We start from the raw sequence: 23100 nt of genomic DNA, 5'->3' as shown, positions 1-23100 counted from the left end.
CTTTTGTATACAAAATCAGCCAAAACCTTCTGCTCCTTCTGCTCTCTGGAATACTATACTCACACAAAGCCATTTTTAATACGTGCCATGCTTGTATTCAAATTAACATTACAGAATTTCTCATAATCATATACACAGCATATATAATAGATGCAAATAAAACACTTAGGATTTTAAAGTGGGTAAATATAACATATTCAAATTATTTCATATTAAAAGTCCAGTTTAATACAGCTTGTGGAGTACAGAAACATGCTGGGAGAATATTAGATGATTGCCATCCCCCCACACTGAAATGTATTACTTTTATTATAATGCTATTTCAAGTAAAAGGGGCAAGTTAAAAGGGAATGGGTGAAGCTCTGAAACCTTTATGTACCATGGCCTAAACTTAAGAAAAAATATTTTAGAGCTTTGCAAAATGACCCTGGCTGTGCCATCTGTACAAAAGAGATAATGAATTGATAGCAACATCTGAAAATATTTTGATAAAAGATTCTTCTCACACTTTTACAAAAGCACTGCCTGGTGAGGGAAGCTGCCCCTGATTAGCTCATGTCATAAGGGCTTTCAGAGATTTGAAAGAAATCAAATTTGCTTCAGCAGAAAGAATAAACATCTCTTCCCATTCATGCCTTAAAGCATTTGCTCCAACACATTATAATTACATTTCATTTCACCAGAAGATTCTCCTGGACTCTCTGTTCCTCCCACAATTTCAAAATTACAATATGTCTGCTTGCAGTTGAATGGATATGTACATATGGCACAAAGTAAATTATTTAATTAAAAAGCAGTTAATGTCGCTATGAATTATGTTGCTTCCTTGTACAGAACTCACACATACATTTCATTGTGATAATACCTGGTTTATACATCTTTAATCAAAACCAAGCAAAGTATTTGAATTGCTTTTTCTCCTTCAGTGTGATGCAATTTGTTAATTTGCATGGATATAAAAAGCCTTAGAGACAATAAAAATGCTATCTGACTGATCTCCCTCCTGTCTTTATTGGCATAACAGTCAACAATCATCTCACTATATCATTCCCAAAATCTAGGTGCGAAAATGAAAGAAAGAAAATTAAATTCTGTTTTAATTTACATAGTCTCATGTAGTATTTGCAAAAATAGTTGTTTTGAAAGCCAGAGAGAGCTCCTCTGCCAAATAACAGTCAATGTAAGGACAAATACTATGTACACCTCCACAGAGGAAGCACTGGCAAGTCACTGGCTCTATTTAGTCTTGGGTCATTCTTCTCAAACCAGGATCTATCTAATGGAACCACCCAGTCCCATTGTAGCAGCCAGGGGCTGGTGTTCCCTAGTAATGGTGGATGGCTGCTAGCAGTACATGGCTCCAAACGGTTTCCTGATTTCATCCTGTTTCCAAAAGTACTGGCTTTTAGTGCACTCCTTACATCATTTCATGTAAGATGCATTGCTACTCTGGAAGCACATCAGTGCACGTGCTACAGCCAGTGCTGTTGCTGTGAAGCATTTGATACTGTAGGAATTTGTCCTGTAATAATGTGTACAATAAACCACACAGTGTGTAGGTATGTAGCACTGCTCACCTTGCACCTGAAACTGCTCAGAGCTTCCAGTGGGTTGGAAAGTCTGGCACAAAACATCAAAGGCTTCTACCATGCCCTTTACCTCTTAGAGCAGACTATTTTTCTCCACATAGTCTGCCATCCAGAGAAAAGTGGAAGACCAGAGCCCAAAAGAGAACAAAAAACAAGCACCTTGCAAGAGCATGAGAAAAAAAACCTAAAACAAGCACCCCAAAAACAAAAAAACCATGGGCCTCATGTTACTTAAGGCATAATTTGGCACTCCCTGTTATGGATTTTTTTTTTCCTAGATAGAATTTTCTCAATTTAAGAGAGGGATGTGGCACTTTAAGGTACTAAAAGCCATTAAAAAAACCAAACAAATAATCATTAGCTACAGAGGATTAGTAAACATTCCCAAATTGCAAAATTAATGAGTACTAAGGCACTGCTTTTTCTAAGCTAAAGCTGTTGACAGCTACACAACAAGTGCAGCATCCCATTATGTGACCAGTGAGGAAAAAGGAGCAATCAAATGTAGCACCTCTCCTCATAATCAGGATATTAATCCTTCAAATGAATCTCATTCACACAGATGAAAACATGCCAACAGTCTGCAGAAAATAAGAATGAGATGTGCAGGTATCTTCATGAACCTGAGTAACAGAAACAAGAGTCTCACAGAGGCTCACCTATACTTCTTGGAAAGCCTCATTTACTCAGGCAGAAAGCCTATGCTAATACAGTTATATTGTGCCTGGCATTCAGCTTCACACTGCCCATCTTTCAGACATCCAAAGCATGACAAATACTTGTTGACGCAAGAAAACAACATCTCAAAGTCAGCTTCTGAGCCCTCATTAACCCAGAAAATTTGTTCCAATTTGGACAGGTCTGAAATTGCTCTAAATCTTGAAAGCCTTCAGGTCACCAGGCTGCTACAAATCTTGCTTTGGCTCCGAAAGCAAATGCCTCCTAGGAAGCCAAGGCATAGCCCGTGGGCAAAAGGGCTAGGGAAGAAAAGCACAGTTACAGGGATCTTCAGCCTTATGCTTTACAATTATTTTTTTGCAGTTGAAGGATCTTGAGAGAATTAAAGACTTTTAATAGTCAATTAAAAATATGTTTGATCCTTCTCCTCTGTGTTAAAAGAGTTCTAATTCTCATCCACGACTTTTTCAAGCACCTGCAAGTTTCTAAATAGGTTGATAAAGACAAAAATTAAATAACAATTTTAAAAGCCAAAACTTCACAAGAACAGAATCAAAATGCTAACCTTAAAAATGAAATGTAAGCTAAAGAAAAAATGCCAAGCAGCCAATAGTTCTGCCAATCCTACTTTAGTGAAGAAGTTCCAAAGCCACCTAAGAGTACATTTGCTAGAACAGCAAAATGTGTTTTATCCAAAGCACCTCAGTGATTTAAAAAATAATTATGCACAGCTTACGATGGGAAAAGAAAAGCCAATTATGTTTACAATTATATCATAAATATTGATATTTAATTTTTAAACCAGAGCTAAAAACTGTGGGAAAGCTAAGAACTAGTATATTTACTATACATGATCCAAACATTCACTTTCTACATTATTCAGTATAATGGATATATTAGACAAACCAAAAGACCTCACATTGATGTCTTGGAGTGGCTACCTAAAACAGAGGCTAGACAAAATTAAGAGTATAAAAGTGGGTCTTCATTAAGGGTCTTCAATAGGTGCATCTTGGGCAGTCAAAAGTCTCCAGGGGGCTTTTCCCAAGATGGACAATGGTCACAACTTAAAAGTTTGGTCTATTTCCATATCAGGGGTTAATCCTCCAATTACAGTTTCAGGTAATGAAATAATTTACTCCAAGTTTGCCCCCCCCCCCCCCCCCCCTTCACTGTTGTTTACATCTCTCTGGGCCTGGGACAATAAAGTGTCCTTGAGTTTCAGGCCTAGAGAGGAATTGCTTTGTCTGAATAAAAGAGGAGAACAGCAGCTGACAGGCTTGGAGTTTTAGAGTTACACAACTGAAGCAGTACAGGATCTGAAAAATATAAAAGCTAAATCCTAAGGCATCAACATGTAGGAGAGTTGGAAGTCTCAGCCAGAACTGACCTTCTGCCTCATTCTTTAAACATGGCATTTTTATTTTTTCTTTATCTTTTGTTAATGACCTTACTTGTAATTCTCAAAGAATTACAGGTCCTTGTATTACCAACATTCTCTTGAGCAAATGAAATAACCAAGTACCAAAGCAAAGAGCAGAAAGCACAGTCTGAGCTATCCCCGTGCCATAAATCAAAGCAGTGAACATTAACCCTGTTGGGCTGAAGCAGGAATTGGGATTCCAAGGGGATACAGTTGAGAGCAGGGCTGCAGTGCTGTGCCCCACAGTGCACAGCTCACACTGCCCCTTACCTGATGAAGTAATCTCTTCCATCTCTGTTAGCCGTCATCTCCCATCCATAAGGTGTCCCCTGGTTCAAGCTCCAGGTCCCTGAAGGGTGAGGCCAGCCTGAAGATTTATTCCTGTGGCTGCAATTTTGGAAAAGGTGGTGGAGGGGAAAAGAAAGGAAAAAAATAAAGTTATTTCTCTCTTGTACTTCATATGATTCACTTGACATCAAATTACTTTCATAGTTGTGAAATACAGAGTCAAAACCCAGGCAAGGAACGGAGGTTAGCAGATCTATTTACATTTATGATATTCTTTCAGTCACTAGAAAGATAGGCTGTCATTTCTAACAGTCTGAGTTCAGCCCTTTGGTTGGTGAATTTTTCATTCTCACTCATTCCCACATACGCAGCGCTAATTTTCAGTCTTTTTTAATAAAAGGAACAGGAAGCATTTTCATTCATCACCATTCCTTGTTCAAATGCCAGCTCTCAGCACAGTTTTAGGGAAAAAAACCAAAACTAAACCAAACCACCCACTGCATCACTGCAGATCAAACACACAGTGCAACACCTGGCACGAAAAGGAGCACCAACCTTCTCTCTGTTAGCAAGCCATTTTATTGCTTCTTGTGCTGGAACGAGGGAAGGCCATGACCCTGCTGTGTAACATGCTAAATTGCCTGAATATATGAATCTCCTTGCACTTGATCATTATCCATTAAGCTCTCCCACCAAATAACCTTTAAAAGGCTGCAGCATCTCTGAGCCCACACAGTGTTTTATCTTTTTATCCCACTGCTCCAGCACTGTCTGCTAGTATTCCCACTCCCAAAGAAGGGCCCAGCAGCACTCCCAAGTGACAGTGTTTCTCCAGTAATCTGAAATGTTTTGTGAGGTACTGACTCCACACAAAAGAAGATTCAGCTAGCAAGGATCCACCATTGTTTCCCACAGGAATACCCAACGTTTGCACACATGCTTTTCCCCTCACTGGCAGGCATTAAGCCAGTTACTGCCCATTCCCACTTTTTCCTGTGGGACTAAGAGGTTCAGAAGACAACAAACAAGTCTCTTAGCCAAATTAGTCAAGCTATTAATATCTTTGTGCAATCTGAAAAAGGGAAAGAGCAGGAAGAAGAGGAAGGGCAACCAAAAAAGCTAAGGGCATGTGACAGACAGGCAAATAGGAATAAGCACCCAAAATGGAATACAATCTGAAATTTTGACATGAAAACCAAAACCACACAAAATAAGAGCATGTTTTGAATTAGTTGTCTTCCCCATTTTTGTCTTTCTCCACCCATCAAAAATATTACAGCTTGGTGTTATGTGCTAGATTTATTTAAATTCAAATAGTAGCAAGGAATTTATTTCCCCTTGCCACAGATAGAGGCATAAGAAATTCTTTTCTTTAGAGAAACAGAGCACAATATAACCTGACAAACACTTCTGAAGGAACAGAATTGGTCTCCACAGACAACTCAACAAGTGATTGTAAATTGCTAAATTCAATGAAGTTGTGCATAGTTAATCTTTCCCAAAGGAGGAATGTATCATTAAAAACAAACTAGCTGCTCAACCCTCCCCCTTCATTTCAAGGATTAATCACAATTGAGAAAAAAAATGGTGCTTCAAAATACAATTTACATGTAAAGTAGAGCATTACAATGGAATGCTAGGTATCATTTGGTTTATCAATTACATTAAGTACTCTATCTTCAAGGAGTAGAAAAACATTTCTGTTACCATATTCAAACAGTGGTATTTGCCATAAGGCACAGTTTAAATCTAATATTGAAAATGCTAGAATCCTTAAAAAAATTAGTTCTTCAAGGCTAATCAAACACATAAATGTCAGATAGGCTCCACTAGCCCAGATAAATGCAACGAGTCCATTTCTGATCCAAGGAATTGATTAGAAACAGTCATACAAGGAACAAATCCAATACACTTTCGACACCCTCTCATGCAGTTTCTTGTTAAGCTAAACCTAAACATTCCTTTTTCTCCATATGCTTGAGAGACAAAGAAAAGGTCCCTCCCTTCTTTGACAGGAGCCATTCTACAATGTGAGAATGTCCGCTTAACTACATCTACAGACTTCAAATAACACTTTGGAGTATTTGGAATCCTAACCACTGCAGTTAACTAAATACTCAAGAATGTAACCTTTTTTATCAACACTGTATAAATGGATACCCATCCATTCAACAGTTTTCATTTTAATTAGATGTGTTTCACAAACCCTGTGCTATAATTTCACCATCTGTTAAATGGATACAGTGACATTTAAATTCCCAAGTAAAGTACATCAAACTATCAGATAATTTGTAGGAGCATAGGACAGTGATGATGATCAATATTGTAACTCTCTGCATTCAAATTAAAGGCTCATCTTTGAAAGGATTATAGTATTAGTGACTTTTAAGGTGCACCTAATTCCCTTGAAAGCTTTCTTTGAGCCCTTAAAACATTAATGGTGTCAGAACCATATCATATATGACAGGTAATAACTGTCCTACTTAACTATAAATATGTCTACATCTGATCTACTCCTCCAGACTTTCATAAAATCAGTGGGATACAAATTCGCACTTGAGACACTGGATGCACCTATATTAGATGTGTGCAAATTCACAGTGGCTCCACAGGGAAAAAAGACATAATTTTTCCTACAGCTATTGTGCAATTCAATAATAAACACTCACATCATCACAATAAAGCAAGGTATTTACTCTCAGAGGTGCCTTGGAATCCCAGCTGCCTGTACAGTCTGAAAAAAGGAGCAAGTGAACTGCATTTTTTTTCTACACCTCCCTTCACTTGTTGAATATAATTCTGCTTGTCTGCAAGAATTCTCTTCAGCGGCCACTATGAAGGGCAAAAGATGGCAAAGAGGAGATAAATGCCAGGAATGATAAGCAAGTCAGACATTTCACCTGGGGGAAGAACAAAGTCATCTTGGTAATCTTTAAGTCAAGAGGATGCCTTAGTGGTGAGGAAGATCATCAGGCCCTGGGAGATCCCAGTCCAAATCCCACCTCCAAGCTGGTGACCTTGGATAAATCCCTCAGGTCAGTGATCACCACTTGCCATTTCCTTCCTGCACACGCAAAGGAGGAGCACACCAAGGCTGCCAAGGTTTATGGCACTTACAAAGGCCAAAAAGACAAAGAAAATGCACCTTCTACTTGAGCAAGCCTGGCTGCAGAGGCAGCACTGGCGCTGCTGTCCATCACCCTCCCTGCTTGCTCATGGCAATGGCGAGCCTGGCTGCTGGAGAGCCTTCAGGAGCACAGCTCTTGGGTGCCAGACTTCACTGCGAAAGCCAGGCCAGCACCATGCCAGCAGGGGTCTGAAAACAAGGCAGAATAGCTAAAACATCCCTCAACCTGCTTTTTGCTATTCCTACTGTAGAAATATAAAACCTGATCTCTCCGAATTCCTTGACATTAAACAATCAGTTCATTAAATCGCCAAAGTGGCGATTACTGAAGTGGTGTGTAAGGAATCAATGTGTCCTGTGGAGGGACATTCTGACTGATAATGCAATAGCTCTGCCACAGAAAACATCTTCAGGTCAGCCTTTTTTCTGCCCTGTGCTTGAGTAATGACCTGAAACATGAGATCATATGTTAAGTCTCCTGCACTGTACCAGTGATATGCTCTTTATGTGATATGGAGAACATTCTCAGCATAAACCATGCCTTAACAAGTGCAAATCTGTAGCATTATCCACTTCTTTTTTAAAGATCAAAACTAGAACAGTTTGAATTTTTAAAGATTAAAGACAAAAATTTTCTAATGTCCAGAGCAGTTCAGATAGCATTAATAATGAACATAGGAAGCAATACCATTTCTTCTTTCAAACGTGGAAAAAATAAATGTTTAAATAGGTTGAAAAATTCAATTTAAAAAAATTGACAGACAATACATACATACAGACAATAAGTATGTAATATTGCCCCAAACTGTTTTCTTTTAACCAGCAATTGTAGATTCCTCTCAATAGGTCTTTGCTATAGAAATCCTGACAGATTTTTTTAACTGTGCCACCTCTATAGCTCAAGCCTGTAAATTCTGTTATAAATATAGTTCTTCCCTGAACTAGTGGAAATTAAGCTCTCAGGCTGTAATTTTAAAACAACATAAACTGGCACTGACACAAAAGCATTCCCATTTTCCCAGCATCTCCTGCTTCACATCACAGTTGTTCCTGTGCCAATGAAAGTAAACTCGTTCACCTTAAAATTAGCAGCTAATTTTTTTCCATTCAGATTCGTCTCTGCTTACTTCATGGCCTCACAGATGGTCACATGGCAGCAAAAAAAATTGTAGAACTGAGTTCTTCAGAGAGTTCTTTGGTAAAGCACTCAGTTAAATTGAATATCCCGATTGTATTTAGCATATTTAATGTCTAATGGGGCACAACACTCAGTATACAGTTGGGGCATGTCTTCCAAAATGTTCCCATCAAAGCAGCTCCCCTTGAAAACTCCCCCTCAACACATCTACAAAAAAAAAAAACCAAACCCTTAGCTTTTTTTTCCCCTCTGCCTTATTTTCTCCCCATGTTGCTTTTATTTAATATCTGTTAGCTCACAGCACAGGCTATCAAAAACTGAAATGATCCACAGAGTTTCTGACAAAAATCCTCATAATTGTTTAAAATCTCTGTATGTGGAACCATATGGAGCTCTATGATTTTCCTAAGTATAAATAATTTGAAATATTAATATTCTATGCCTACTTTCTCTTTATGTATTAGTAACTTTTTAAGCATCTACCTTGGATTTCCTCAGTTGGATTAAAATAGTGGAAGGATTATACTCTAATGTTTTATAGCAAGCCCTTGAACCTCTGCAACTGTGGTGGATGGCTGAAATTATAAAATGTTTATTATGGGGATTCATTCATATTATAATGTTATGTCTACCATTTGGATATTCAGTGTCCTGGAATCATCTTGTTCAACATCTTGATGTTTCTCATAGTACCCTCTCACACACAGGAATTATTTTTCCCTGAAAGCACTGTCTGCAGGGGCAGCAGTGACTCACACAAGTGAGACCACGTAGCACAAGCAGTTCAGCGCTGCAAATGGAGTAACAGTGTCGATATGCTGACTTCCTTTAGTATATTAACATTTACATGAAGAAAAAACTTCCAAATTTTGAGTTTTGCCAGGTAGCCTGGCTTCATTTCAACTCTCCATTGGTACAAAAGCCAGTTCTCTGCTTCCCACATGCCAATACATAGGGCAGTCCCTCTCCCACCCATCATAAAGGAAAGACATCCTGCACAAAAGCCACACTGCACTCCCAGAGCTGCTCATGGAGGACACACAGCTCCACAGCACAGAGGCAGCTCTAGCCACAGCAATCCCAAGGAGGTACCGAGAGGAAATAATACAACATTTTGTATTATTTGTTTTAGAAAGTAAGAACACCACACCTGAAGTATCTGCAGGGCATGTCTATCTGCAAATAGGAAACATTATTGTGACACAAGTGGAGTTCAGTAACCGTCTCTCTATGATATTTAATCTTGCACTGCCTCAGGAATGAAACCCTTCTTTCTCAACCCAGTTCTCACCCTCTCCTGTCCCAGAAGACTACAGCAATACTTTTACCTCCATCATACCACTTTAACTTGAAAAAATGAGGAATGAAAGTTTTAAAGAATCTGTAGAGATACTATCAAAATCAATCATCATACCCTGCTATTGAAACTCTCCTGAGGGGCACACAGACATGATGGACAATAGTTTCTGGATACAAGATCAAGGACACTGAAAGACTTCTTGTCTTTGAAGAGATGAGTCCTATAAACCCCCAGAGAAGTAGTTCTGCCAGAAACTCAAAAGAAGAAAATTAACTGCCCCAGACACCTTCTGCTGTAGTAAAAATCTTAATTCATACTGAGTCTCTTATTACTAAATCATTTCAGTACAGAAGGGAACCCTAATGACTTCAGATATCCTTCATCTTCTACAACCCACATGCTTTCAAATCTTTTGATGGGTAAGAAAGCAGAAGGGTTTTAGTCCTCATCTAAATGTGTTCTATTTTTGAAATTTTGTATGTCAGTTAAAAGAAATTTGATGAGTATCATCCCACAAATGAGTTTAGAGTTTCAAACTTGTAATTAACCAATCAACAAAGATAGGATTGTTGTCCAAGACTGCCTTTCTTATTTGATCATAAGAATAAAATGCTAGAAAAATATTTTTGCCCTTTGAAACCTGTCATTCTCAATAATTTTGCAACACAGCCATGCCCTTGTCAAAGGTAGAATAAGACTGCTGTATTCTACACACTTGCCTGAAATTTTCTCACTGCATCATGCATCATCAGGAAAATGCAAATGTTATTCAGAAAATAAACACCTTTCTTGTACCTTGTGTTGGTTTTTTCCATTTTCCTAGTAAGGTCTATGAATAAAACCAGGTTGCCTTTCACCGGTTGATCAGAAAACTGAGTCTCCAGCTCAGTTTTTCTTTCTTAGGCATAAACTACTCCCCAAACACTGGCTGAAGCAAAAAAAATTCCAAACTTTTTTTTCTCCTGTCCCCACTTTCCATCAAAGATGTTCTGAATTATTCACAATTTCACCAAGTACCACTCATTCTTACTCCAAACAGAGAACGATGCTAAAGGCTTCACTCGACCTTTAAATCCTTTGGGGGACCAGAGGAAACCTCAAGTACAACTCAAAAATTCACACTGAACTCCTCTATGCAATTCACAATTGTAGAGAAGTTACATTTCTAGAAAGCCCCATCAGACTGGTTTTTTCATAGATTTCATTAGCTTCCATCTCCTCAGTGCCTAAAACAGATTTTTTCTAAATGGCAGCCTATGCCTAGATTGAGAACAGAAGATACTCCAAGGAATTATGAATTCCTCCTCCAGAAGTCACTGCTCCTGCTGCCAGTCATGAGACAACAAGGGTCCATGCTGTGTAGCCGATCTGAAAGGTAAAGGATCCCTTTTACCAGGGATTCCATGGGGAATGCTCCATGTCAGCTCTTCTGCCCCACAAGCAGGAAATACCAGCAGGTATTTACCAGCAGGAATACACCAGCAGGTGCCCATCACTTCATCAGGGAAAAAAGAAGGCAGTTCCACATGGCCAGAAAAGTCTATTTGTAGACTTTGTGAGCCACTCACAGGCTCCAAACACTTCAGCATCAATTCCAGACTCCTGTCTGTATCACAGGCAGTACAGAACAATGAAGAACAAAACCACTGGCTTTTTCAAAATGCCCCATTACACACCCCACTGTACAAGGAATGGTTCCTCTCAGTCTGAAACTACAACAACATGATGTTACCTCCAAACAAACTTTGTTCTAAGGATCTATGTGTAGAACATTTTTCACCGAGTATCTTCCAAAATTTTATTTTTGCTTTCCTCCCTCTTCTCTAACTGATATGTGCAAAGACACAAGTAACCAAACAGCACAGTGAAGTACCTATGGAACACGCTTGTTTCAGACATATAGAAAGCTCATCAGAATTGAGTGTTGGCTGCTCAAAGAGCCACTGTTGTCCTCTGTGGGTGTCCTCTGTGGACCCATAACTACCAAAGGTACAGGCAGGACACTGGGACAAGGTATGAAACAAACCTTGTGAGGCAATGCTGGACTGTTCCAGGCACTAACAACATCCATATGCCTTGGAAAAGGTTCAAGGCAAAGGCGTTGTCCTTCCTTGAGGTACCTTGCCTGCCCCAGAATGCTTCCTTTCTTAGATTCCACAAAAAGTTATAAACTCTTTATCACTGACAGAGCTGTTTCTTGCACTGCCCTGTTCCATGTAAGGTAAGTCTTCCCTTTCAGCAAAAAATGTGCATGTACTCTGATTCTCCACAGTCATTGCTGCCCAATTAATGCACTTTTATGTCTGTTGTTTGGTTTGTTCTGGGTTTTATTTGGTTGGTTGGTTGGTTTCATGGGCTTCTTAAAATATCTGATACAGGTCACATTTTTCATTTACCTGTCTCTTCTTGCTCTATGTTTTACATCCATTATTATTAAAGATGTGGCCCCATTTCATAAAAAACAAAAGACTTCAACATATTTTCTGTTAGACAGCCAGGACTTCTCATTTAAAGCACGCTGACCCCATCCATCCAAGTCCTGAAGGAATTGCTTTCACCTCCAGAATTGTGTTTGCTAAAGCCAGGAATTACCCAAAGCAGCAAGCAATGGCTGGGACTTGGATGCCTGTGAAAGGCTCTTGGACTTTCTGTTCCATAGGATGCTTTAGCTTCATGCTAATGTGAGCTAGTAAGTGAAAGTCTCTAAATAAGCTGATGTGTGAGAGATGTTTTTCTCTGTTTTAATGGGGATTTCGACCTTAGGCTTTCTCAAGCCTACTCAGTATTTCAGGAGGAAAAAAAAGTTCAACAAAACAAACTACTGAAAGCACACAAAGCATATTTGTCTCTTTCTAATTTAGTAAATGGAGTATTGATATTTATTTCTAAATCTTCTGAAAAACCTTTCTATTTTTTTTTCTCCCTCAACCTAGTACATGCAGGAAATCTTACCATATGATCTGCAGCATACCCCCAGACCAGGCACCAAATTAATTATTCACAAAATGCGATCTGTGACAAAATCACAACTATTATCATATGCTGAATTTTATCTCACATATTATTTTTAGGGATTTTTTTCTTGCTTTAATGTGTTGTTACTTCTGCTCTCAATGAACATTTGTCCTCTTACCAGTTTTGCAGTGACGTGCAGCCTGGACTCACCACTGTGTTTCAGGCAGAAGTGCAGGAATTTTGCCATTTCTGCCTTATGAAAAAAATGTCCCATAAAACCTCTGGTAGAAATGCAATCTATCTCATTGACTGCCTTGCTACTAATAATGAGAGTTTATGGTAGGAGAGAGTAGAGCATTGCAAACACAATGCTGTAAAGTGGCATAATATTTTAAATAAAAATAACAGTATAGCATATAATTTCTTACCACCTCTTACACAACTGTCCATTTTATGCCATAAAAATTTAAGGTGTATATAGTTATTAAAATTCAATTATGCACACAGCATTTGGAAAAGCTAAAGGGAATCTCATTTTTCTGCATAGTAAATTTCAAATTATCTTCAATACCTGTATATGAATACAATCTGCCTGCTGTGAGAAAAATGGACAATCATACACTAGAAAAAGCAGCTCAGAAAAATTTCAAGCACTTTTTGGTAAATTATTTCTATTTCTGTAAAGATATCACCCATGTTTCAGGCCTGTGGTCACCTGGAAATTCTTCATGGCATACTGTTGCTGGAAGGTGACATTTTAGTCTGTAGGACAGTAAGCTTGCATTAGAGGCATGAAATGACATGCCAAAAAGGAAACAAAATGGCTTTTGTAAACCTGGATTAAAGCCTAACTTCCTACTGCTTGGTTTTGGTAGGAGGTCTTTCTACATCTCAAGATGGGCTCCATCAGCAAAACAGTAGAACAAAAGATCTGGCTGGATCTTAAGAGAAGAGTACTGCAGAGAAAGGAGAAGAGTGAGAACACCCTCATATTTACCAGTTCTTCAGATTTCTCCTATAACTTAATCTCGCCCCTTTCAATTTCTCGGGAAATAAAATGAAATGGCCAATAAATTACATAAAGGTAGCCTATCTTAAATATATTTTGTAAATGAAATTAAACCAATGCTATCCTCTTAGTTTTGGAGGTGAAAGAAAAGTATATTTTAACTATTTTCCCTACAGAGAAATCCAGCAATAAAAAGCATCACTGCACATTGATTATAGTTCTGAAAGCTAAAGGGTCATCTCCTTACAAAACACATTTGATGACCTTGAAATGAGATACAGCCACTGACCACTGGCTGAGTTTGCTTTCCATAAGCAGCATTTCCCCTTCAAAAATCTTAATTACCAAACTAATCAGTCTGCTAGGCTTAAATCTAATTTCAAATACTTTATACAAGAATGTGATTGTAGTTAAAAGTATTTTTTTCTAATTTATACCCTAAAAGCTCAATATTCCACTTGACTTTAAACCAAAATTCTCAGAACTGGGAATATATGATAAAGTAGCCATCCCGCTATTAAAAGTGTAACAACACTATGCATTTTTCTATACTTCACTCCCCAGCAAAGTTGCAAAGACCTTCAGAAAAGGACCAGATAAATCATGTGCTGAGCAATCTGCTTACATTCTCAAAACATATGCAGAAAAGCCTGTGTTTCTACTGCTATCATGCTACAAGGCTGGGATTTTTTAATTATTTTCTTTGAGTTCCTTTGTATTTCTCCGTAGAGAAAATTATGGTTTTTATGGCAACATACTGAGAAATATTGTAAGTAAAGGGCATGTTATGTAGTAGTCAGACATTTTCATCAGTGGTAAGAAGCCTGCATCCAGACAGGAGCTTATTTAAAGCACTCTAAACAACAAGAAAATCCGAAGCAGTTTCATTCTTAGGAAATTACCACTTGGCATGCTGTGCTGCAGAATTATGTCACAAACCAAGGTGTGTGTAAAACCTTAACAAATGAGAAAGAATTATTCAGGAGTGGGTTGTTAAAGCTTTTTCCTTAGCCTTAGTGACTTCATGGAGTGTGAGCCAATAAAGTGGAACCAAAGTCTCATGTTTCAAATTTATTTTAGAGCTTACATACTTAAGGGCAAGTGCACTACTTAACTATATGCATCAAGAGAATATGAGGTGCCTTGAAAACTAACTAATGGAACTCCCTGAAGATCTGAAGCTGTGCAGATCCAGTACAAAACTGGAGACAAATGATCTCAGAACATTCACCCCTTCAATATATCCCAGGCCAAACCACAGAGGAGCTTAGAACAAGGTGGGCAAAACATCCATCCATTTGTTACAGAGGTAGATTCCTGTGACAATTGATCTAGACATTTGCTCAGGAATTGTTTTCAAAATATTTTTTTTCCTGCATTCTCTACTGGTTAACATACATGTCTTCCTGAAATTCCAAGGAAACGACTGCTTTCCACACAAGAAGCTACAAATGTGAAAAGTTGTAAAAGAAGGACAGGAGACAAAGGAAGAAATTTCTTGGTTGCAAATAAAAAAAAAAGAAAACCCGAACCAAAGCAAACTTAAATCTCTGGCAAGAGCCCCCTCTATCCCAGAGAACCACAACATGGAGCACCAGTAACATTAATCTTCTCTGCCAACTTAGAATCACTGTTCACCCATTACTCAGTTTACAGTACACTTGGTGAAGTCAGTGACTGCACCCTTTCCTTTTGCCTGCCTTTAAGATTAGCAGCAAGGCTTAGAGTCCAGCTTGAATGCTGTTTTAGCACCAGCTGCCCAAACCATGTGGCTGTCTGCCATTTTCCTGCCACACAATGACCAGCAAAAGCTTTTGCTGAGCTCCGAGGCAGCAGTGTTCATGCTCCAACAGCAGCCTACACACTTACGTCACAGAATCACAGGACAACTCCACTTGGGAGGGACCTCACAAGGCCAGCTCCTCCAATTTCCCATTCAAAAAAATCAGCATCAAAAACTCTGAAAAATAGGTATTACACTAAAAACTAAGTTGCCTGGAGTTATATACTTTAACTCTATATGCCTATGTCATTAATCACAAAGCAAAAGACAGAAAAAGCAGAATTTGCTGATTCTATTTCCTGTTTTTTGGTCTGTATCCTGTTCTTTCCCCAACAGTGTTTCCTAACCCAGTAATTTTTAAGCATAAAGTCTGGAAACAAAAACCTGTAACACAAAACACAGGTTTTTCCTTTACTTTGATTTATGACCTGAAAAACATTCTGAAGGCAGACATTACTTTTACAATCAAAAGACAAAATATAATTGTGAAATGTCGCTGCATAAAAAGCTCCTGAATACCAAGGCTCCAGCTATCTAAATCCCTAATATCTTATGATGTTAATCCATCTAGGTAAATGGACTTATAAATTTCTTCTAATAGCAGGCTCTTAGAAATGAAATTACACATACACACAGGGAAAAAAAAAAAACAAAAAACCAAACCAAAACGATAACCTAAATCTTTCCCCCTCCAATTTTCACCAGTCCTTGATTATATGCCATGGTAGGAGTTTGGGTACATATGCTCATATTCTGGCAAGCTACAACTGCATTGCTACTGTGATAGCTACTAGAAGGTCCCAAAAAATCTCTCTCAGCCCTTTGCAAGTGATAGCCAATGAAAATGATACAGACAGAGGTACAGCAGGCTGAGCTAACCTACTTACAGCCACTGACAAGCAGCTTCCTTAAAGATCTTGGAGCAGAAAATGGAACTTTCCCTGCAGAAAGAAAACTAGAGGGACTTTGCAACTTACACAGGTTTAATGTTGTTCTCTGACAAAAAGCTGTAGTGCTTCTGGCTGTTTTCCTACAGTAATGTAGATGAATCTGTTTGCAGGTTGTAACTGCATGTTACTCCAGTCAAGGAGTGCACCTACACACACACTCAGATGGAATCCAGCTCTTTGATATTATGCATTCTCTAAATCTGCAGTTCTCAGAGCTTGCTATTAATTGCATTGCTTGCTATTAATTGCATTGCTAAGAGGAATGAAATTAGGCACAATATCAATACAGGAAAATCTGAGAGAGAGCATACAGAAACACTAAATTTTAGCAGTCAATGCAATTCTGAAATGAACTTCTGTGTTTTCAGTGCAGAAACTGCTTGGAGTCACCCAGCCACACATGGGTTTAATCCATTTATGAGCTGATATATGCATTGTTCCACCTACCATTGTATTGTTTCCCAATAGCTTCACAACATATCCCATAAATTAGGTCACCTCACACCAACAGGGAATGAAAGAGATATGTTCAATTGAACTGGCCCCAACATCAGCACCAGCTGTATCGTGTCAGGCCTTCATGAGACAGTCTCAGCACAACAGATATTTTGGAACTAGTGAGCTAAAGGTTTAAAAATTATTCAATGGGTATATGTAATTTTCACAATTAAAAAAAAAGTGGCATCTTTCTGAGTTGCAAGAAAGAAGACAGAAAAAGAAGAAAAATGGTAATTTGTGCATTCTCCTTCAGTTAAAGGAATATGATGAATACAAAATATGGGAAGATTTGGGAAGAGGGAGTAAACAAAATTGCTCTTCTCTTGCTGCCCTGTATGTTACAGCAAAAGGTGAAGCCCTGACAGAAGAAGGATCAGAATGCCTATGTCAGACTATAAGAAGTCTTAGATGCCCATGGGAGGTTGCAGGAGTCCATTTTATCCAGGAAAGATAGAAAAACAATATAAAGAATGGATACTGATGGTCAGACCCAAAATGGCTTCAGCCCAGCTTCCTTATCATGTCCCTTACATTGGGAAGCAGCAAAATTCAGGGAAGAAGTAACCAGCATTTAAAATTAATTTTTTCCCCAGCTATGACTATTAAATTGCTTAATCCTTTCTTGTACAAAAGCCATTAGAAAACAGATCATTCTTGTAATCTGTGCATTTTTATCTTGCAGAAACACATCTTGAGACAGTGACTGCAGATGGAAGCAACTGAGAAAACTCTTACCAAGTTTGGTTTGAGAGTCATACATTAACTTTTACCCTTTTGCACTCCCTCCTCCAGCACTGCCAATTCATTTAGAAATAGATTCTTTCCTTGACAGGATAAAGTAAACCAATTCTGCCAGCCCAAAATCTTGGCTGTGGTAAGATGAATGTAAAGGGACCTAGCAAATCCTGAGCTCTCTGCTGCTCTAGCCACAGCAAAGCACTACTAGCACAGTAGCCAGCCTCCAGGTTTCCAGTCAGCCAGCCACTTGCAGAGTTTCACACCCCAAGAAACAGTCCTGGAGGATGCCAGAGCCTATTTTGAATGAATGCTAAGTGCTGCTGTTTGACTGCCTTTGCTGGCATGCTTTACCCCAAGCAACAGGTCAGCAGGCTGATTTTATCACCCACCACTCCATTATACTTCACAGAGCTATTTTTATTTCCTCAATGTATTAACTCTCCCACCCATTTTCCGAAGCACAGAGCCAGAACTTGACAGCTTAATTTCTGTAAAGACATTCGGAAATGCTACATGTGTTCATAAGGGCTTACTTATTTATAAAAATGGCAAAAAAAAAAGTGCCCAGTAACAGGAGTTATTTACTGGGATTCTACTGAAGCCCTCCTGAACCTTTAGATGCTTCAATATCCTTAAAAACCTGACTGCAGTGATTTACAATGAAAAATCTAAGTTACAAACAACCTAGGTTCAGGTTTGATAAGCATGTTACCAAGTTTAAGTTAACTTGAGACTGTCGTAGGCATTGCTAAAATAAATTAGTATGTCAACAAATACAGTATTGTTGAAATGAGTTAATTTTATTTTAAAGGTCATATCTTAACACATTTTAATCTTCTATTTATCACCAACCCCAACAAAATAATAAATTTAAATATGCCTAGGTTTTTGACAAGTTGTTATTCTAATTTTTAATTTAAATAAGAGGCTTATACTCTGTTCCCAAACAACAATATGCTGGGTTTGAAAATTTACTTTGGAGGACAGTACTTATACATGAGGACTATGGCTTCCCAACACTATTACTGAAGATAAACAGAAATTCTAATCCCACTTAAGACGCCAGAACTTTTACTATTAACTCTAGTAGGGTCAGGTGTTCATCGCTGCAGTATGATCAGCAGCAAACACTAGTACCTAGCTCTGGGGCTGCTGAGCCCCACAGCGCAGCTGGTGGTCTGGCTGTCCCCAGCAGGCAGGTTCCCGGGCAGGTCTGTGCTCAGGGAGCAGCACTGGAGTGCAGCACGTGCCCAGGAACGTTCCTGTCCACATCAGCATCTCACCAGCTCAAAATCAGCTCCGCAGAACTGACAACACAGGGTGCTTTGGATGGTAAATATTTACTGACTGTCACCTTAGATTGCAACAGCCCTAACTCTGCTGCTGGGTTAAACACAGTTGAGTCAGTCCTGAAGACATATCTGGGAGGATACACTTTTTTACCTCCCCATACTGTTCCCCAGAAGTAAATCTAGGAGAGAGTTCCGAAAATAAACTTGTTTTCTTAAGTCACAACAAGGCAATTATTTCCTTTTACCTGCTCTGTCAGAGCACACAGATGTGTAGGCATATTTGAAATCCAAGTAGGCAACAAACAATATTTTTTAAACTGGTCTTTGTGGTCTACTGTGTCATTAATACAGACATTTTGAAGCCTACAAGTTTACAGGATTTATCCTGACAAAATATATAAACATTATTTTTTTACCCCTTTTTCTACCAAAAGCTACATTTGCAAAATTGTTTTAAATTCTTTACCCATTTTATGATCAAATGAGGAACAGAACATCTAGCTGCAAGTAAAAAGGAGAAAAAGGAGACCTGCAAATATATATACATACATATATATAAATATATATATATACACACACACATATATGTAATGCATGCATGGAGTACTAGAAATACACATCATACAAAGCAATTTGCTTTCCCACCAAGCTTCATTTTACCTGTGTGCTTGTAGCATCTTTTCCTCCCCCAGTTTTGTTGTTTTAGAGCTAGGACCTCTGATTTTATTACAAATTTAATTATTTTGTCTTCTAATTAAACTTTCTGGGATCTTGCTATTTTATGGCAACTTTGATTCAGATATAAAAAAAAGTTTCCTGAACTCAAAGCGGAGAAGGAAGATTTTTAGCTATGAAATGTTGAGGCAGGAGAGGAATTGCCTAAAAGCTTTTATACAAGTCCTGCTGTCCTGGTTTTGTTTGGGAAAGAGTTAATTTTATTCTTAGACACCTATTTCTGAGAGATCTGACAAATATTTAATTGTCCCTCCATATTTATTCTTAATCACATTTAAAAAAAAAATCTATTTCTACTGCCCCAAATCACAAACTAAAAAAAAAAAAGTCCTTATACATTTTGTTTATAGAGGGACAGCAAATGAAATATGCTGCTTCTTTTCCTAAAAGCTGTAAGAGGTTTAGCATAAATCTTACAGAAGACATACAATTTCAAATATACAATAGGAAGGCATCAGAGTGTCCAAATACTGCATCACTCACACAGCAACTGAAAAATACAAAGACAGAATAAAATTGAAGGAGAAATAATTCAAATAAATAAGTCTGAACACTCTCTTCTTTTTAGCATTATGTTGCTCAAGACGCCTCTTTTCCCAATTTATACACAAAGGTACTGTGTAACTGAGTACCTTGTTGCCAGAGCCCTCGCTTGAGTTTCTCTGCTGTCATTTCCCTGTGCCCTGCCCACGGCCTGCCATGAAACACAGCACAGGTGGAGATGCCCTTCCTTTGGTTGCATCCTTCTAAGGCTCCCAACAGCCTGGCTGGCTCCAGGGAGAGCAGGGCAGGACACTCCCTCAAACCTCTCTGCTTCTCCTTCAAAAGGCTTCTCTGCTACGAGCCCCACAAGGTGACAAGAGTCATGGGAGCTATGGGCTGAGCCCTGTCTGAGGGTGGAAAGAAGTGGAGCGAGGCACAGTGGAAAGCTTCAGCTCTGAAGGAGTTCACTTCAGCGCTGACAACTTTCATCCATCCACTCAAAAGGCAAATATGAGTTTGTGTTCAGCAGCATTGGCTTTAAATTAAATTAAAATGTCTCCCACCCAGCTCTGGTGGCTATGGTATCATCCTTTGTTAAAGGCTTGTGCATTAGGCATTTGGCTATAAGCATGAAATATTTTCTGTCCTTGGATCTAGCCCTGAGCCCCATTATTAAGTTTTGAGCTGTCTTCACCATAGCAAAAACTGTTCCTTTGCTGCCAGTCCTCAGGGCCTGTCTCTCTAGAACTGCAGCAAGGTGCTGTAGTTAGACCTAGCATGGCCTGTTACAGCTTGTGCTTGGGGACTGCCCTAAATCAATCACAAAAATGTCACCAGCAAAGAGATCAAACTTTAATATTGCTTTTTACAGCACATTCCCTTTTATCTGTTAAGAAGAGGATGCTGCTCAGTTCCCTTCAGTCTCATCTCCCAGTTCCTCAGGAGTTTATAAAACCCTCTTATGATTTTCTTTTGTTGTTGCTGCCATTGCATTTTCCTCCACCTTCCCCCCACCAAAAACCTCTGGGAAGGCAGCCATCAAACTCTTCCAGAGCTTGCTTTTTATAACTGCTCTACTTCCTCTTATATTTTCTTCTGTGTGTGCATCTGTGTGCATACCACCTGTATCTTCATTAATATTTACTCTCTTTTGAGGAGGAAAATGCTTCTCAATTTACTGGTATATTTACTTCATGCGCCTTGCTGCACGCCGAGTCATAAAACATAAAACATTTTCTCCATTTGAACAATGCAAACTCAGTCTGACACCAGATTTCCCTTGTCACCCCTCTACGTCTTGCGTTACTCGCTCAGTGCACAAAACAATTTGCAGTTGCACAGACGTGTAACACAATGATCCTTGAATACATTTCTTGGCTCTTGCACCCACTTTTCTTCTCCCTTCTTCACCCTACAGCTTGACTACCATGGGCTCTGAAGAGCTGGCGGGCTCAGGCCTCCTTCCCTTGTCACTCCAGCCGGCTTTGGAAGCTGGGAAGTGGTGGGCAGAAGCATCGAGCCAGTCTGGAGCAAAGGCTGCACCATTCCCCTCTCCGTGGGGAGGTGCAGCCCCTTCCCTTGAGATGCCAAGGGTGATGAGCAGGGAAAAAACAGATTAGTTCCAAGGCACAGCTCTTCCCTCAGCACTGCCCAAGGCACTGGAGCTAAACACTTCCACTAAATACAAGCACATGCCCAGAGGCACAGTCTTGCTCTGTTTATATGCTTTATGAAGCTTTTTTTTTCCCCTACTGCAATCTTGGCTTCTTTCATAATGTTCTCAGTTGGTTTTATCTAAACCAATTTCTCCCTTTTTGTCACACTGATAATATTTGACTCAATCCGTCCTACGACTCCTCACATAGCTATAACCATTCTCATATAGCAGGAACCAGGCATGCATTCATTTTATAATGCATTTCTTCCTTGGGGAGTATCCCATGGATACCTTTCATCATCTTTCTCCACCACTCCTCCACACTCCTCTCACCTCTTAGGTCAGGTTCAGCTGGAAAAGGCTACTGCTTGTTTAGTCCCACTACTTGTCCAGGAAGCACAAATAGGACACCAGTTTAATCTGTGGTTGAGAAACAAGCAAAACAGGGCAAAAAAGACTGCAAGGTAGGCAGATAACAAGGATAATTGTCCTCACTTTTTATTATAACATATTGAGTCAGTAGCTTTTCTTTACCTTGGAAGTAAACATGTGAGATGCATAAGCAAAGAAAATGCCAGGAATAGAAATACACTGCTTTGGGAACATAACAACCAGCTTGAATCCTAAAATGGTCAGTGGAGTGAAATCCCAATGCTCATTCTAAGTATGCCATTGCTTGTTTCATTGGGTCACGTTTCACCCCATATAAGAAAGAAATTGAATATTACCAGCTGTTGAGATACCTGGCAGAAAACATATTGCTCCTACAAAGGCTAACCCTGTTAAAATGCTTTTAACTCATTTACCTGGAAGCACTGGGCAGAAGAGAGAAACTAAATCCCCTATCAGTGAATGAAAAAGCAGGAAAACAGCTTCTGCCAGAAAAATATCAAATTTGTACTTTCACTGAATCCAACACATTAGAAATGTCTGCCTGCCTCCTAGCACCAGCTTGGATGATCTAATTAGTTTAAAATCATTGGACCAAAGTTAATTAGAGAGAAAGAAAGACGTGGGGAATACACAGGTGTATCATACATTCCTCAATTTGTATAGGAAGGGATGTAAAGCAAAATCCAATTAAACTATTCCAAAATCTGGAGAACCCAAGGTCAGCAAGAGTCCCTGTTATGAAAATGTACGTTTAGTAGCTTGCATCCTCATGACTGTGAGACACCCAAGTTCATTTATCACTCCAGTATCATAAGGGTTATAATTTCATTCCCAAAACCAACAAAATCCTGGGACCAGGGGCTGAGTGACCAGGTGAAGAGTTGTCAGCTGAGAATCTGACTAGTGAAGCAATCCCCTTACATGAGGTACCACTGACCATCCCTGGAGCATGGAGGCAAGCAAACTTCATGCCATGGGATCAAGAGCCACCACTTGGGTCAGAGAAGGCTCAAGAAAAAGCCCCTCACTTCTGATTTTAATAGTATCAGTAAAGATTATTTTAT

At 39.1% G+C, this 23100-nt stretch overlaps 1 protein-coding gene across 3 annotated transcripts in view; it reads right to left on the bottom strand.

Moving 5' to 3' along the window:
* Positions 1-23100, bottom strand: part of FRMPD4 (FERM and PDZ domain containing 4) — a 293442-nt gene that overhangs the window by 103543 nt on the left and 166799 nt on the right. For 2 of the 3 annotated variants that reach the window (XM_054271553.1, XM_054271551.1), the window contains exon 2: positions 3961-4077. In XM_054271553.1, the coding sequence (XP_054127528.1) occupies positions 3961-4077 (117 nt within the window). Of the gene's footprint in view, positions 1-3960; positions 4078-23100 lie in introns of those variants that run through there. The other variant, XM_054271552.1, reaches the window with a different exon arrangement.

Source organism: Melozone crissalis, unplaced genomic scaffold (assembly GCF_028551555.1).
Source record: "Melozone crissalis strain CALT ecotype California unplaced genomic scaffold, PUWL_Pcris_2 ptg000013l_1, whole genome shotgun sequence".
NCBI lineage: Eukaryota > Metazoa > Chordata > Aves > Passeriformes > Passerellidae > Melozone > Melozone crissalis.
The sequence above is the reverse complement of the archived record's forward strand: the minus strand, read 5'-3'. Positions and strand labels throughout refer to the sequence as shown.